Source organism: Talpa occidentalis, unplaced genomic scaffold (genome assembly GCF_014898055.3).
Source record: "Talpa occidentalis isolate TD23 unplaced genomic scaffold, MPIMG_talOcc4v2.1 talOcc4.10, whole genome shotgun sequence".
Classification (NCBI taxonomy): domain Eukaryota; kingdom Metazoa; phylum Chordata; class Mammalia; order Eulipotyphla; family Talpidae; genus Talpa; species Talpa occidentalis.
The window spans coordinates 20,252,953-20,269,815 of NW_023600993.1; the positions used below are offsets into that span (position 1 = coordinate 20,252,953).

General features: G+C 35.3%; 1 protein-coding gene across 4 annotated transcripts in view; it reads right to left on the bottom strand.

The window, feature by feature from the left end:
- The window catches only part of SLC4A7 (solute carrier family 4 member 7), an 82,723-nt gene that overhangs the window by 11,070 nt on the left and 54,790 nt on the right, over nt 1-16,863 (bottom strand). For all 4 annotated transcript variants that reach the window (XM_037525425.2, XM_037525397.2, XM_037525406.2 and 1 more), the window contains 9 exons: nt 13,604-13,737; nt 12,427-12,672; nt 9,862-9,967; nt 7,718-7,879; nt 7,211-7,324; nt 4,709-4,870; nt 4,248-4,499; nt 2,027-2,095; nt 569-742 (listed from right to left, as the gene is read on the bottom strand). In XM_037525425.2, the coding sequence (XP_037381322.1) occupies nt 569-742; nt 2,027-2,095; nt 4,248-4,499; nt 4,709-4,870; nt 7,211-7,324; nt 7,718-7,879; nt 9,862-9,967; nt 12,427-12,672; nt 13,604-13,737 (1,419 nt within the window). The remainder of the gene's footprint in view (nt 1-568; nt 743-2,026; nt 2,096-4,247; nt 4,500-4,708; nt 4,871-7,210; nt 7,325-7,717; nt 7,880-9,861; nt 9,968-12,426; nt 12,673-13,603; nt 13,738-16,863) is intronic.

A 16,863-nucleotide genomic window follows, 5' to 3' on the forward strand; every position in this document is an offset into this window, starting at 1 on the left:
TTAATACACTTTGGGATTCATTAGTCTACGTTTTTGATCTATTTGTCTCTTCCTGTGTCAATTCTGTATTGTGTTAGCTACACTGATGTGACAGAAATTTAAAAATAATTAGTTATCAAAACAGTATGCAACAGAACAGGAAGAATCAAGTCTCTCACCCCAGAAGCCTAGAAGCCTAACTTCTAGACCTATTAATTTCTGGAAGAGAGTATTGAAATAATACTTTTAAAGAATCACGTTCTGATGGCTGAGCTTTTTACAATGAGCCACATTTGTTTCATATACATCCTAAATGCCAGAATTGTTTAAAAGTTCAAAACAAGGATCTATAATCCAAGGACTTAAAATGAAACAAACAAAAATTTAGAAATGACAAGCAAATTTGGTTTCAAAATGATTGGTTTAAACAGCTAAAAAGAGTTAACTGTCATTGTCAAACTCTTTAGGTGCTTAAAAGGAGCTATTCCTTTTCTCAAAATCAAGTATAAATACTAACAAAACAGTTACTATTAAAACACATAAAACGGTGAGTAATAAGTGACAAGATCTGTGGAGGGAACAAACTTACCATCATGGGAAAAACTACTGCAGCAGCTGATGCTTTTATCACCCACAGAAGAATCAGGCAAGTGAGCTGAATGACTGTAAAAATGTGGACTTTCCAGAGAGGCACATAACGAAGGTATATCAAGTCAGGTTGATGCTTAGCAGGCATTCCAAATAATTTTATCCTATCAAAAAGCTATCAAATAGATAACAAAACAAAGAAAATTTCAAGGAAAATACTTCTGTCACATAGAAAAAGAAATTATATTCAACTTTGGGGTTTGGTGAGCTAAACGATACCTTCCTTGAGGTATGTTCTGATACTACAGGAGAATGCGCCACAACATAATTTTTGGACCCAAGGAGGGAAAAAAATAAAGCAATCATATGAAATAGTGCAATGAATTTAATCAAAAATTCAAGTCAAAATGTTTTTAATTTGGAGGGGTAAAAATATTTAATGGGTCATTTAATCTCTTTGAACTAGGACGTATAACAAAAGAGCAACAATCTGAATGATTTCCCAAGCCTAACAGTACCAATTCTACAAAAATAATCTGAGGTAAACAGTTACCAATCTTTTCACTCATTGAATAGGAAACAGCAAATTCCTTGACCTTTTTGGGATTTGATTCCCTCATTTATAAACCAGGATTGAGATCAACGTTATCAACCTCACAAATTATTGTTAAAAAGAAAGGTGAAAGACATGAAATGAGATCATGTCTTGACCAGCAAAGAATAAATGCTGCACTATGTTGAAAAAGAGATGTGTCTGAGCAGATGCGCTGCCACCAGCAGCAACTCCCAGACACCAGTTCTCACAGCAGGAGGCAGCCAGGTGGGGCTGTTGTGGACACTTCAGGACCTGGATGTTTTACACTGAGAGTGTACAAACCTTGATAAACTTTACCAGATTGTTTTCCAGGAAGTATTACAAATAAAGCAAAACAGAGCAATGAAATCACAGGGCTCCAGCCTTAACTGCACTGCTCAAGGAGTGATGGACCTTCAGCGAGTGCTTCCATATGTTCCACCAATTTACAAAATTAACATGTCTTTGTTTCCTGCTTCCCAGTGTGAGTGACTCACAGAAAGTGATCAACATAGCAGGCATTATAAACTGTATTGCACCCAGTGAGTGACAGACTTTGCAATTTTTATAGAAAAGTAATTATCTACCTTTTGTTTTTAAGAATTGAAACTGCTGTTCTATGTATCAGAAACAGCACTTTTCCACCCCAATCCTTTTATTGATAGTTTATAGGGATTTAAGCAGAAGTAGTAAGGGCCACATGAGCTCAGCTTATTCTTGGGGGGAAATGTAAAACAAGCAATAGTCACTTTAAAAATGTGGATCTGAAGTCACCCAGTTAGAAACTATGACAGTCAAGAATAAATCACTACCATTATGAAAACAATCTTTACAAATTTAAAATGTTAAGTTTTTGTACAAAATCATTAAACGCTTAAGACTTGCCTGAATTCCTTTTAATGAGGAAACTCCCATGTAAAGGAAAACACCATACAGAACAGGCATTGGAATAAGCTGTAAGTAAAAGGACCACAATTAAAATTCATGCTATTAAAACAATTTCACAGTAATACACAAAAACAAGTAAAACCTGTGGAGATAGAATTAAAAGATCTTTCAGTAACAAGACCTACCTTTCCTATTAAAAAAAATAATAATAACAAAAAATGCTAGTAAACAAAAATCTCCTTGAAAAATTGTTCTTCTGAATGTTAACAGTGACTATGTTCAGTGGCTGAGAGCAGAACATGAAAAGCAGACCACCTGGTGTAAAAAAGTCCAGTCTCAACCTCGCTGTGCTTTAGTTTCTACGTCATATTGCCATGAAGACCACAGGACTTCAAACCCATAGAATACTCAGGAAAGCACATGGTATGTATCGATCACTCAAAAGCTACTAGTCATTAATTATTGTTACTACACCACTAACCCTGTCTCCATGCAGCCCAATCACAGTGCCCAGTGTGCAGGAACTATGCATATCATCCTAACACTGTTCATGTGTTCTCAGAGGGTATATAATTTTTTTGTTCAATTATAATTAAATCAGAGAATGCAAATGTTGTTAAGCTTACCATAACAGAACTAAGGCAGCTGATGGAAGAGAGAATGGGGGTGGCAGGGATAAAGTGCACTAAATTCTCAAAACAGGCATAATCTTAGGTCAGAGGTTCTCATACTTTTTAGTTCCAGAACCCCTTTCTACAAATAAAAATGTGAGAACCCCTTCATATGTAGAAAAAAACTACAGTATTGATACATAATATTGATGTAATATATTTTAACAATGACATTGATTAGGATCATTCAGGGAACTGTTTTTCATGAAAAAATATATATATTTCTAAAATAAAATTAAGAGAGGATTATTTTGTATTTCTGTAAATCTCCTTAGTGGGTGGCTTAAGAGAAGACAATGGAATTCTCTTATCTGCATTTGTATTCCGTATGCTACAACAACTTCTGGCTTAAGTGTATGAAGAAAAAACTCAGCCTTCCAGTTACAGAACTGGAAAGAGAAGGAAGGCGCAGACACTGGGTAGGGGAGTGAGGAACTCCCAGAGGTCCTTGGACTAGAGACTTTGACTATCACTGTCTTAATTAGGTTAAAAGATTTAGTCTAAAGACAAAGTAAAATGTAAAATTATACAAGTATTTACAACACTAATGGTAGTAAACAACCAAAACCACCTAAAAAAAAGTATAAAGAGTTTACCGCTACAGAGTTGTTTCTGAAAAGTGAGGGGACAACAGGGAGATGAACTTTTCATTTTAGAGCTTTCTGGATCCCCTACTTGAATTTTTCTGCCTTTATGTGGTTAATAAAAATTTAACGGGCAACTTTTAAGAGTAAAGAATGGCACCCCCATAAGGCTACACTACACAGGTCTCCCCTTGTTGCAAGCACTGACAATACACTCAACACTCTCTGGCAATTGCCACAATCTGTTTCACAAACTAGACTGAAAGTTTTGAAGAGTACACAATAATGCCTAATTACTTATTGTTTATTTCTTATTGTTTTCCCCAGTACTTACAGCAAAAATAACAAAACTGCCAAGGGGAAAAATAGAATCGCACTCCTCCATGAGTAGAAAAATTTATATAGGATACTTACCTATGTTTGCTATAGTTATTGTTGTTATTTTTTAAAATCACTATTTCAGTAGGATATGTATAGTAAAAATCAGATGTCTAAATGATGTATAACAAAATTTCTTACATGCTTCATTTGCAGTATTAGTTGTTTTAGTTTCTGAGTGCTATTACTTTTTATTTAGTTTACCAGGAAGAAAGCATTAAATTAATTAATAACATTATTTTTACATTTTGATCAAATAATTACATTTCACTCACCTTTCAATATTATTTCCTCTAATATACCTATGAAATTGTCTGGGCATATTCTTTCAGATAGTGACTAAGCCATGGATTAACTTCTTCCAAAAATGTAAATAATATCATTTTGTATTATTTTAAAAGTGGATACATCTAATACTGAAATGACTACTGTATTAAAAAAAAAAAATCACACCAAAATATTATTTTTCAAGTAATTCTAGGGGGAAAAACTAATTTTAGATATTTTATTGCTTCCTTTTCATACAAGTAAGAATAAATTTCATATTAAAGAGGATTTCAAAATACTGCAATAAAGAAATTTTACCTTTAGCACTGAAGTCATGAATACAGACAGGCCCATCAGAATAAAAATCAGTAGCCCTGTAACCCGTTGTTCACGAATTCCTAAAAACTTGGGTTGTTCCCCTGGAGCAGAACATTCCGATTCAACTTTCAGGCTGTTGACATGACTTATTGACAACACTGTTGCAGCCACAAACCATGGAAGTCCCATGATAGAGCAAACTCCCAACATAACACCAACCATGAGCAAATCAAGGTGATAGCCAGCTCCTTTCTGCAAAGTGAACATGAATAATTATAAGTCTAAATCTCTTTTAGGTCAAAACCATATACTATTTATAAAAGGCAGAAATTAATTTTCATCTTACATCTTTCAATGTTTTAGTCCTTATAAAACACCTTATACTCTAGAAGAAATTATAATGCTTATAATTTATAACAAAATGTTATAATGTTATAATGTATAACAAAATTTTAAATTACCTTCAATTTGTGCTCCTTTCTGTTTATGATTACAGCTGTAATTTGTTGATCCATAAAGATGAGAATGGTACAAAGCAGAGCTGGAATAGCAGCTATCAACAAAGTCCACCAAGGATTTTCTCCCAGCGGGCTTATGAACCAGCCCCTATTTGGATCAGTAGGCTGTTAAAAGATTAAAGATCAAAAATAAAGAAAAGAAAATATTTTCTTCCCTTACTGAAGAAAATGTTCCCAACACAGACTCTGTCTATTCCAAGAAATGCCAACTCATCAGAAAGAACTGGATTAAATCTTGGGATGTACGTGAGTTATTTGCACATATAGTCAAAGGGAGCTCTTCCAATGCCCAGATGCAGGTCCCTCATCCATCTGACATAACCACTTGTCCAACTAGCTCAGGAATCTATTCCTTTCCCTTGAGCCTGATGTTGCTTATTTTAACCAATTGACTAAAGCCAAAACGACACTGTGTGATTTCTGAGTCTTGACTTCAGAAATCTATTTCTTCTTCTTGCTATTTCTTCTTCTTCCAAAATCAAGCTGTTGGGTGAGTCTCGATCAGCTTTCTTGAGGATGAAAAATAGTGTGGTTAGGAGAGGGATGGGAGATCTTTGTTGTATCAGCCATCCGAAATGTGGCCCCAAACATGGGAATGAGGCCATACTGCGCCCATCAAGGCAAGAGATGACTGCAGGCACATAAAAGACCCAAACCAAGAGATCAGGTAAACCTAATACAATTGCAACTCATTACGAATTACAGGGTTCCTTTAAAGACTTTATGTTTTGGGAGACTGACCATGCCAGAATAAATAATAAAGAGTCACTTCAACATGCTCCTACCTACTTCATATAAAATGAAATCAATGTAACTACTAGCTAAATTCTGCTTTAGAAATCCTGCAGACTAGTAGTATTGGCAGGGTTGGTACTTCATCAGAACTGGCCCTCAAGACACAATTTTTCCTAAGTATAGAGTTGACAAAAATCTGGCACTTTGTCAGGCACTAGTACACTGCTGTTAACACAATGCTGTTAACACATAAAATTTGTTTCAAAAAGAATCTAGGCAAGTTTCATATTCTTGGAGGATACTGGATATACGGAAATCTAAGCATACTTTTTATACTAGACTTCATTTTAAGTCTTTTTCTATCATGAAAATATCTGTCAAAATGAGAGAGAAATTTAGTATTTTCAGATTCAGCTATTCTTTTCCCACACTAATTTACATTAAACTCTTCATATTCAATACTGCATATGAAGGAAAATAAATGTTATGTACACAATGCATCAAATCTTGAGTGTCCCTTGATTTGTTTCACCAAGTATGTTTTATACCTCCTATAATGTTTGCTACTTCAAACGTACATCAACAGATAGAAGATGTTTTAGGAACCAGAATAAGAGCCAGGGGAGCCAGGATTACGGGAAATTAAATCAATATTTTGAACTAATATTAAAGGTTCATCTGTTTGTAAAACTTGGTAAAAAGAGGGTTAAGTTTCTTTTGTCATTTCTTGATGGCCTATCATCTTTAGTGACTCAGTTATCTCTGCTGCTAAACAAAGGATTCCAACACTTTTTACTATTGTTCTGAGCAGCAAAAAAAATCTTAAAAACAAAATTGAGCATATAGAGTTAAATAGCTATATACTCATTTCTATTGTTACTAGTGTTTATCCATCAAGTAAAATTTGTGTAGTAAAATTACAAAGCTTAATTTGTCTTTTAACTTTAGATAGAAATACAAACAGAACTTCTAAACAATTTTGATGGATCATTTTCCACCCAGGCACTTTACTCTGGAGGCCATTATTCTTAAAAATAATGCTATTTTTTTGACCCTATGCAAAGATCAGACTAAAATTATTTCCATATTATTCATCAGTTTTAATCCCTTTTAAACCTTCTGTCTCTAAAAGAAGTCATATAATTTGCTAAATGTAACTATATGCAGTGACACATATACTTGGCTGTAAGTACGTTTCAGAAACTATTCAAAAGCTACTTCCAATTTGGAAGAGAAAATAATTTCTGAGTGCAAATGCATATGGTATATTATATACAAAAGAACTATAGTTTGCTGACATACTACCCTTCTAGAAGTTTAACTAGTATCCTCTTGTTATTCTTATAAAAAGTTTGAAATACTTCTTTTCTAAAAGAATAAAAAAATATTTCTTTCACCTGGAAAGCGCATCATGAACTCTGGCTAAGAGAGCAGAGTCACATTTTTAAAATGCCCTCCGATTCCTCACCATGGATATGTTCATTCACTCTCCCTGACCGAATGCCTTTGATACCTTTTTGCTTACTTCTTAAATTCACCTGCCTCTTTTCACTGAGTCTTTTTTTTTATATATGTGAGAATTACACATATAATTTTTTCTTTAAAATCCAGCTCTTCAGAGTGTCTACGCATATGTTAGAAATAATGACTTAGGAGGCTGTGTCTCATTTTTAAGCAGCTTGATATTCAAGTAAGTGTTTTAATCCTTACCTGGAATTTTTCAGGAACATGAAGTTTAGGAGATGGAACTCCTACAAAGTAGTCAATTACAACCATTATTACTATTGTGAGAAATATAGCAAAGTCACTGATTGTCGATCGCACCTATATTAAAGGAATTATTATTAATATAAACACAGAAATAACATTTTTCCTTTTTAAATAATTCTTATCTTTCAGAGATTAAAATATGCCACTACAAAGAGTGAATGCGGCTTTTAATTAGTGATAGCGTATCAAGGAAACACATTTATATCTAATATATTCAAAAGATAAACACATTTTATAGCTAACCTACCATCTCTCTTGGTACTGTTATCTTCCTATTGTTAACTCTGATAATATAATGTATATTTTTCATTATGAATAATTTCATTGTAAGTATTTAACATAAAGTATTAACCTCAAACAATGTATTCTCATTCTGATGTAAACCAAGAAAATAAAAACTAAAAACATTAATATTAAGGGAACCCCAAAATTACATATTCCCAATACCTTGGTTGGAAAATAGCGCTTGGTCTTAAATTGCTTGAGGAATGAAGACAGAAAAAATGTTGTGAAAAATAAGATGACACTCCAAAACAGCACATCTGGGATATAAGGTCCATGATGACCACAAGCTGATCCTACAAATGCCCCACGAAAGGCTTTACATTCCTGCAGGGGGTGGAAGAAACAGAAAGAAGAGGGGATGAAAGGCGTTCTCAGATAGCAAATACATTACTAGTAAACTTCAGTGACTCCAAGATGCTCCAAAAGACACACCATTATTTTATTTCATTTACAAAGAAAATACGTTGCCAACTCAACTATAACACATCACCAAGTATAGGACACACCCTGCATTCAAAGATATATGGTTTGAAAAATATGTGCATGTTATCAAATACAAGAACAGTATTCTGCCAACTTAAGTCAAATAACCCTTTCCTTCAACTCCATGTTACTATTGGTAAGACTTAAGGTGAGGAAATTCCTATCTGCATTCTTGCTGGTTCATAACTTTATTATCTTTCCTTAACTTCTAAGCAAGTTAGTCAAAACAAAGCAACAGACACAAAGCTGCCACTCTGCCTATTTATGATGCTGAATAAGAGATGGCTACAGCACTACATTCCAATCAGTGATATTAACTGTGTGTTGCTTTTCTGACTTGATTGAAGAACATGTGGTTAAAGTATGGGATTATGAGCAAAAAAGTGTCCAACAAAATATTGCTATTAAATAATAATATGGTATAATATAATTATAGAAATCTATTGACTTAATTTTCTTTTGGAGGGTGTGGCAGGGGAGTGATAATTGAAAGGGAAGCAGGCCACTAACATTCTTTTTTCCCCCTTATATTTTACTGAGACACAGTCAAAGAACACAGCAGGTAACTGGGGTTTACCAAAAAAAAGTTAAGGATGCTAATATTCTTAATATCGTTGTACCAAGATTAATGTAACTCTACAAATTTACAAAACCTTGGTCCTTTTGGATTACTAAAGTACCCTATATCTACAATATAAAGATATCCTATTCATCGTGTAATACATCTTTTTTAACCAAGGACTTTCAACTGAGCAACTCTTATTAACCCTACATCTTTGATAACAACAACAAAAAAAATGGATTTTAAAGTATAAAACAGTAAAGCATCCATCTGAGTTGGTTACTGATATATAACGCCTTAAATCAGCACAGTGGAAAAGTCACTTATGTGCACTACCCGACACAGCACCAGGCAGTCACGCGGAATGACTGAGCACTTGAAACGGAGCCAACGTAACTGAAAACCCAACTTTCAATTCATTTATTTAAAATGTATCCAATGACTCCTATACTGGACAAAATAGATTTAAATTATCAATGGTAGAAAGTTTCAGACAATAGCTTCAAGTTATATGGTAAGAAGATAACTATCACCTTTGGGGAGAAAGGAATGGCCTACAATTGCTCACATAACATAAAAAGTGCCCGAGAAGTTCAGGAAATATTGGTGCCAGATGATGCTACCAGCATCACTTTACATTTTTATTCCTAAATCCCAACCTTGGAAGCACCCTAAATAGCTATTTTAGGGCTAGGACAATATTTTCCAAGAGAATACAAGACTGTAAGAGTGTTTGGGACACAATAGAGACTCATTACATCTGTTTGCCCTTTCTCTTCCCCTAGTGCTTAGTCAGACTAGGGACAATTTTATCAAGGCTGACTTTCACAGGACACTAGCAGGGCACTGATAATATTCAAATAAGCTAATCATAGAATAGATGAAGTGGTAAGAGGCAGCAGGACAAGGAGAACGGGCTGTTGTAACTGTGAAGGCCAGTATGTGCAACCATAGTCCTGGGAGTCACCTCCTTTGAGTTGAGCAGTCTAAGTGATATTATAAACCAGAAGTATATCCACAATCTTTTTAATAGTTGTACCTTCCCAACTTCATTCGTTTTAGTCTGTACTTTTTAGTACACGATATATAAAAATGTGAAAACCCTATTTGGTCAAAACACCACTTTATTCTGAAAACATGACATCCACCGATCCAGAAGAAAATATTATAGGTCTACTCAGAAAAAGTTAAAGAACTAGGTTTCCATGTGAAATTATTTTATACTATTACATATAACCTTTATTTTATATAATAAACTCACCGAAACAGTGAGATTCTCCCAGGAAATATCACTTGCTGTTATATTCTTTTCCTCCCACAGCTTCAGAGTTGCATTGTTAGGGTTAAGAGGTTCAGTACATACACACCTGAAAAATTACAATAGGATTAAAATTTTAAGGATCATGCATTTCATGCTTACCATTTATGAAATCAACTACACAATGTAGTAGTTTTTAATTTTTAACTACTTAACCTTTCCCCATGTTATAGAGATGGAGATTTAAAGTGAAAACACATTAGAAACAGCAGAGTGGATAAGGCTTGGCTTATATAAATAGAATGTAATACAATTATCCCAAAAATGTTTAATGAAACAGATTAGATATACCCCTCAGATTAGATATTTTCTTTGAAAATCTGAACAGATATAACCATGTTTACCAAGGTTACTCTGCATTAAATCTTATCTCCCTAACCTCTAGCAGCTGCTGTTAACTCCCTCTACACAAATACACACACTATGCCAAGAATACTAGTAAATGTGGTACTCTTTTTTTTTTTTTTTTTAAAGATTTATTTATTTATTTATACAAGCACTGGGTACAGTCATACAGTCAGAAGCATGTGAGGGTGAGAGAATTCACCGGAGCCAGAGGGGAGAGCAGAGCAGGCAGACTGATGAAGCACACTTCTGAGGAGACCAGCGGGCGGCAGGAGAGGTCTGCATGCCATGTGGGACCCTCGCCTGGCAGCCAGGGATCGAACCGGCACTGCAGAGGCTGCAGGCAGCTTCGCAACCCAGCACTCAACCGCTGCACCACCAGGGAGGCTCAAATGTGGTACTCTTCATAATTCTTTGTATTCTGACAAGCCCTAACTGCTCATGATCACCCTTTGACTCACCCTGTGTCTTTGACTCAAGGTAAGTTTTAACCTCCATCAGGCTCAGTTTCTTCATATGCACAGCTCAATGATGTGAATAATAAGGTAACATCATGATATGAATTATGCAACGATCCTAAAACGGTGCCTAGAACGCTCATAGAACATTAGCTGAATGAATGATGTTCACTTGCAATTCACTCAGTTAACTACAAGAAAGCACTGCTCTAAGTGTTTGGCACTAGCTCTAAAAGCCAGGCTTCAAAAAGGTGAAAGGAGCAGGAAAAGAGAGAAGACAAGAAAATAACAGAAGAGTTAACTAGTTTAAGAAAAATTAAGATTCTCAAAACATACTTTCCATCACTATCATTTTTGAGGAGAGGTCACTGTCACTTTGAAATTTTCATGTAGGCCCTCCCCTGGTGGCGCAGGGGTTGAGCGCTGAGCTACCAGGCTGCCCGCAGCCTCTGCAGTGCTGGTTCATTCCCCAGCTGCCGCCAGTTCGTTTGCGGTGAGGGTCCCACCAAAAAAAAAAAAAAATTTTTCATGTACCTCTCTACTCTGTCCATCAAAGCTGAAAGCATGCAAGAAAGGCAATGTAAGGGTAGCAGAGGGGAAGAAGGAATACAGTTATGTTATGTCCTTGTTTGGTAACCACACTTCTCCATGCAATGAAGGATCACATTTACACTAAGCACGACAGCGAAAAGTAGTAAATGCAAGCATTTACTTAAGTTTGTCTTATTTTAATAAACACCTGGCATTTTATTGAGTATATTTGGATACTGAGTATATCTGGCATATATATATATAAAAATATATATATATATTGATATATATATGTATATGACTTTAAAGTTAATTTTCAAATCCTATTTTACTCTATAGGGTCTTAAAATATTTTCTTTTCAGGCTTTTCTTATCATAAAAAAAAATGCCACGCTAAACAGTATATAATTTAATTACACTTTAAAATAACTTCCAAAAAAATTTACCAGATTTAAAAATGTTAAGATGCAAAGCATGAAGAATATATAAATATAAAAATATTACATTCCATATCCTGTATTTGCTTAAAGACTACCAAATACAATGTAATTGTATATGATAAGTTGCCATATAATGGAATATAAATTGATGGACCCAATTCAAACAAGAGACCAAAAATACACACACTTGAATAAGTTATTTCAGTTAATAAAAATGACTGAATTTGATTAACTCTATTTATGACTATTGAGTGCTTTGGTAAAATATCATCTGTAACAAACCAACCTTCATAAGGCTGACTAGTAATAGCTAAACAGTGAGTATCCCATTGCAACAAAAGAATCCATTTCTGAGGCTCCCACATCTCTTTAAAAATACATTTGAGTAGGGCCTCCCCGGTGGCACAGTGGTTGAGCGCTGGGTTGCGAAGAGCTCTGCAGCGCCGGTTCGATCCCCGGCTGCTCCCTGGCCACTGGAGGAGGGTCCCACATGGCGCGCAGACCTCTCCTGCCGCCCGCTGCTCCCCTCAGCAGTGTACTTCGGTCCTTCTGCCTGCTCTGCTCCCCACTCTGGCTCTGGTGAATTCTCTCACCCTCCCGCGCTTCTGACTGTACCCAGTGCTTGTATAAATAAATAAATAAATCTTTTAAAAAAAATGTGGAAGTGGAAATAAATCCAAATTTATTAAAAAAAAAAAAACATTTGAGTATTAGGCAGCAATAGGAACACTTACGAATAGCTGGTCAGTTCATCTAAATTGTTGTGCATATTAAATGAATACACTTCTCCTAAATGAAAGAGCTTCTCCAAAGCCTCATAGATGAATATTATGCAAATGAGAGCTGCAAATGCTTCTTCTGTAAATCGAGTAATATAACACACAAGGCTGCTTGCATCTGTTGCAACCAAAACAATGCACAAGAAAGAAGTCCACAGACCAATACTGGTTCTTAAAGACAGATAGGAAAGCTGATAATCTCTGTTTAGAAAGAAAAATGCAGAGATGGTTAACATACACAAGCATGACAGCATTTGTACTTAAAACTTCAAGCAATTAAAAACACTATAAAGACATTTCCAAAAAGAGTGAATTACAGAACAAAATAATGACTAAAAAAAGGTTTGTGTTTTTTTCCTACTTCAACTGTAAACTGGCTTCTTAAATAGACTTAATGGCTGTATTTTACTATTTATATAAAGATTTACAGTGAAAATCTACTAGACAATACATACTTTAAAGAAGATCTTTCTTTAGAAATGTTATGAGGAGTTTGACAGAAATTCACAATAGTTTATTCATTAAAGGATCAGTACAAGGAGTTTGACAAATCAAATGTTTAATAGCAGGAAGTTATTTCAGAATGAAAAATGCAAATGCATTTATCTCACAAATGAAATAGTATTGCCCATGTCAAATTCCAAGTCTACTAGCTATAGTATGTTGCATTAATTTCTGTACCGTGAACAACCAGGGGAAACGGACACCTTACTCTGACTGCTAAGATTCGCTCTATAAAACAGGCTCAACCGACAAGTCAACTTGGGCATTAGAAATCCATCTCTAAATTTCTTTTGTAAGATCAACATACCAACTAATAAAATTTTCATCAAGGTTATTGGGGTAGGGACAATGGCATACCTCAGAGTTAGGTCAACAACACAATAGCAAATGCCCTCCCCCCACAACACACACACACACACACCCCTTTCCCCTGGTCAATAACACAATAGCAAAGGCCCTCCCCCCACAACACACACACACACACACACCCCTGCCCAGAAAAATATTTACATCATTGATCAGATCCTCCTTTTCACTTATAAAAATAATGCACTTTTAACTTAAATTAATAATGATATATAATTACACATACATAAACACATGTGACAAGTAGATAACCAATACGTACCTGCAGAATTTAAATAAAATTTTTTCAAACACTAAAACTGGACCTGTGCTCCCCAATATTGTTAGAGGTTGCCCAGCAAACAATGAATAGGCAATCCCAGTTAATGATGCTCCAAAAAGAGACTCTATTGCACTCTGTTTAAGGAAAAAAATGAATAAAGTAATATATCATAAACATCTCTAACCTATATAACACATGTTAGACATCTGGAAAATAAAAAAAACTAATCAAGCAGTTAAAATATGAAGCAAACATAACTTTGTCTCAAATTTAAATTTTAAATACGAAAAGTCACAAACACATTTTAAATACATGAGGAAAATCAAAGTTTTCACGTATTAAAAATCAACATTGGCAATCAGCCTTCATTAACAACTCAATATAACGGGAAGCAAGGAGGGAGAAGTAAATGGAAGAGAGACACAGGGGTTTCAACCTTATCTAAAGATGTTTAATTTTGTAAACCTGTGGTAAGTACAAAAAGGTACATGTTATTTAATTTTATATCTGAAATAGCTCATTTTAAAAAACAAAACATACTAAATAATTGATATGGTATGCTACATAAGACTCCTTCAAATAGACAAATGAGAAGTTAACATGTGATCCTACTGTCAAATTAATTTCTAAAGAGCAATTTCCACACATTTTAAATAAATTAACTTGATAAAACTTAACCAATAAATATGAAAACTGAAATACTTAACATTAGTAAAATAGATGGAAAATCTGAGGAACTGTATCACTATTAAAGTTTAACTGAAAGAGAAAATGAAAGATCAAGAGAAACTCTGAATGAAAGCTAGTAGTCCAATTTTGGACCACTGTCCACATTCCATTCAAGGCTGTTAGAGGATAGCTAGCACTCGACAGAGAAGAGTGATCAGGAACAAAAGAGAAAAGTTTACTATTCACAAACATCGTGAACTGGAATGCACTTTGGACAAAGGAAAAGCCCACCATTCTGAAAGGCAAGGGGAAAAGCTAGTGAGAAAACAACCTTCTTGGAAGTGGCAGGCAGTACAGGCAAAGACCAGCGCTTCCAGAGGAGATCTGAAGAAGACTGGCTCCTACTAGGTGTTAACCCAAACTTTTCTAACCTAACTTTTCTCACTTTTAAACAAGGGTGGTGATAGTCAGGATGACTGAAGGAAGCAATGTTTATAAAAATACCAAGTGAGCACATTATCTGGCCTACATACTGAACTCGGTAAATGGAAGCATTTCTCATCAACAGCAATAACTGCATCTTCCAAAGTCAAAATCACAAAATAATAATATGCAGTAAAAGTATTATTCAACTATGAGTAGAAAAAGAGGATCACAGCACATAAAAACTTGACATTTGGCAAAATGAAGTGTCCATTTAACAACGTGTTTGTTAACTGTGTGAGTGAGATGCTTTTCTTGCCTATACATAGAATCAGGTTGTCCTAGAAGATACTGCTAAGTCTTGATAAAATCCTTGGCTCAATTAGGATATTCCTATTTAGAAATTAATTTAGACAGAGTTTAAGTCAAAGGGAAAAATGTCTGAAAGATATCTAAAGACGGAAAGCAATTTTCAGATAAGAAGATGATGACAAATACAGAAATGCTAACAGGGATCAGATGAGCACAAAACAATTGTTTCCCTCCCCAGCGCTGGGCTGACAAAGTAGAAACTGCCACACGAAGACCTCACTTTCACCACTAGCCCATTTTACCCGCATTTTCTAGTTCCTTTATCAGATCTAGTATCTTCCCCGAGGACTTTATGTTCCACTTCCAAAACAAAATCACAGCCCCACTCCACTGCGTGTTCCCCATTCTCCATTCATAAGCTTCAGTTTTATCCATGTAATCTTTTCTTCTAACAACCTCTGTTTTATTTATTTATTTTTTTTTCAAAATTCCATCATTTTGATTCCTCTTTAGAACTCTGATGGTGCTGTATCTAGTTTGGTGAGCCACATTCCTCCTTATTCTCACCCATTCTCCATTCCATAAATGTGGGTAACTGCCCATTTTTCCTCCTCCTCTTCCTACAAATTAGGTCCCTTGTTAACCTCATCTAATCTTAGTCTCAACCCTCACCTCCTCCGCCGTCCTCTACAAACTCTGGAACAAAACTCCTCCTAACATCTCCGTTTCTACCTGAATTTCCAATCAAGCACCTAAAAACGAACACATCATCTTTGTATCATTTGCCTCCATTGAACACCTGATTTCTCGGTTTCTGATAGTGCAACTCCTCCGGCTCTTCCTTTATCTCACTTGCACGTGAACAGCACATCATAACACAATAACCACGGTGACAATTATCTTATCTTTTTCACTGCAGTCAGGATCCTGAGGACAGACCATACATGCTCATCTTACACTTGTCTATATTCTGCCAGTGGGGACAGTGCTATCACATGCCCAGAGTCCCGAAGAGCAGGATGATGCTAACAGGCTGCGAGTGACAGTCAAAAGAGCAGAGGCAGCATGTCCACGGTGGTAACAGATGAGGCACATTTCCACGGGGACCAGCAAGAGTTACATGTACAACTTGTGACAGCACATAAAGCAACCTCCTAAAAACATGTAATTTTGATACACTGATTACAGAGTAAATCAAACAGAATCTGCATAATGAGAAATGAGTTGAAAGAAATTTCAATTAGACATATTTCATGTGCAGCTCATGGAATACTTTTATTGAACAGTGATCATTGTTGGTTATTTTTTAAAGTTTTATCTGAAGAAGGGAATTAATTTTTCTCCCAAAGGTAAACATAGTTAAATAAAATAGAATCATAAACCATCTCATTTAAATACCTTAAAATGTAGGCAAGCAAAAAGCATTTCAAGATTTTACAAAGCACCAGATTCTGTGACGTATTATCATACATCCCATAGTTCCCAATACAGTATTACCAAGAATTTAAAAAGCTTTACTTGCATTTTAGTCTTATCAAAAATTATGGATGCAGTTTTTAGTTACATGTTCCAAATTAAAACTTTGGCTACTTTCACACAAATTTAGTTAACAGCAAAATTAGTCACTCCTTCAATTATCTAGCATTTGTCCACGGTTACGTTTTCTTCTTCCAAATAGTCTATCTGGGTCTACCTGACAGACCTGATGAGTTATTACCAATTACACAGCTCCAACTAACCCTATGAGGCCTTACAAGATATGAAGCAGCCGTACTTATAAATTCCCCATCCATGACCCACCCAGAATCAGTACAGTTGGTCTCCCCCACCACCCCCAAAACCCACCCCTCCACAGA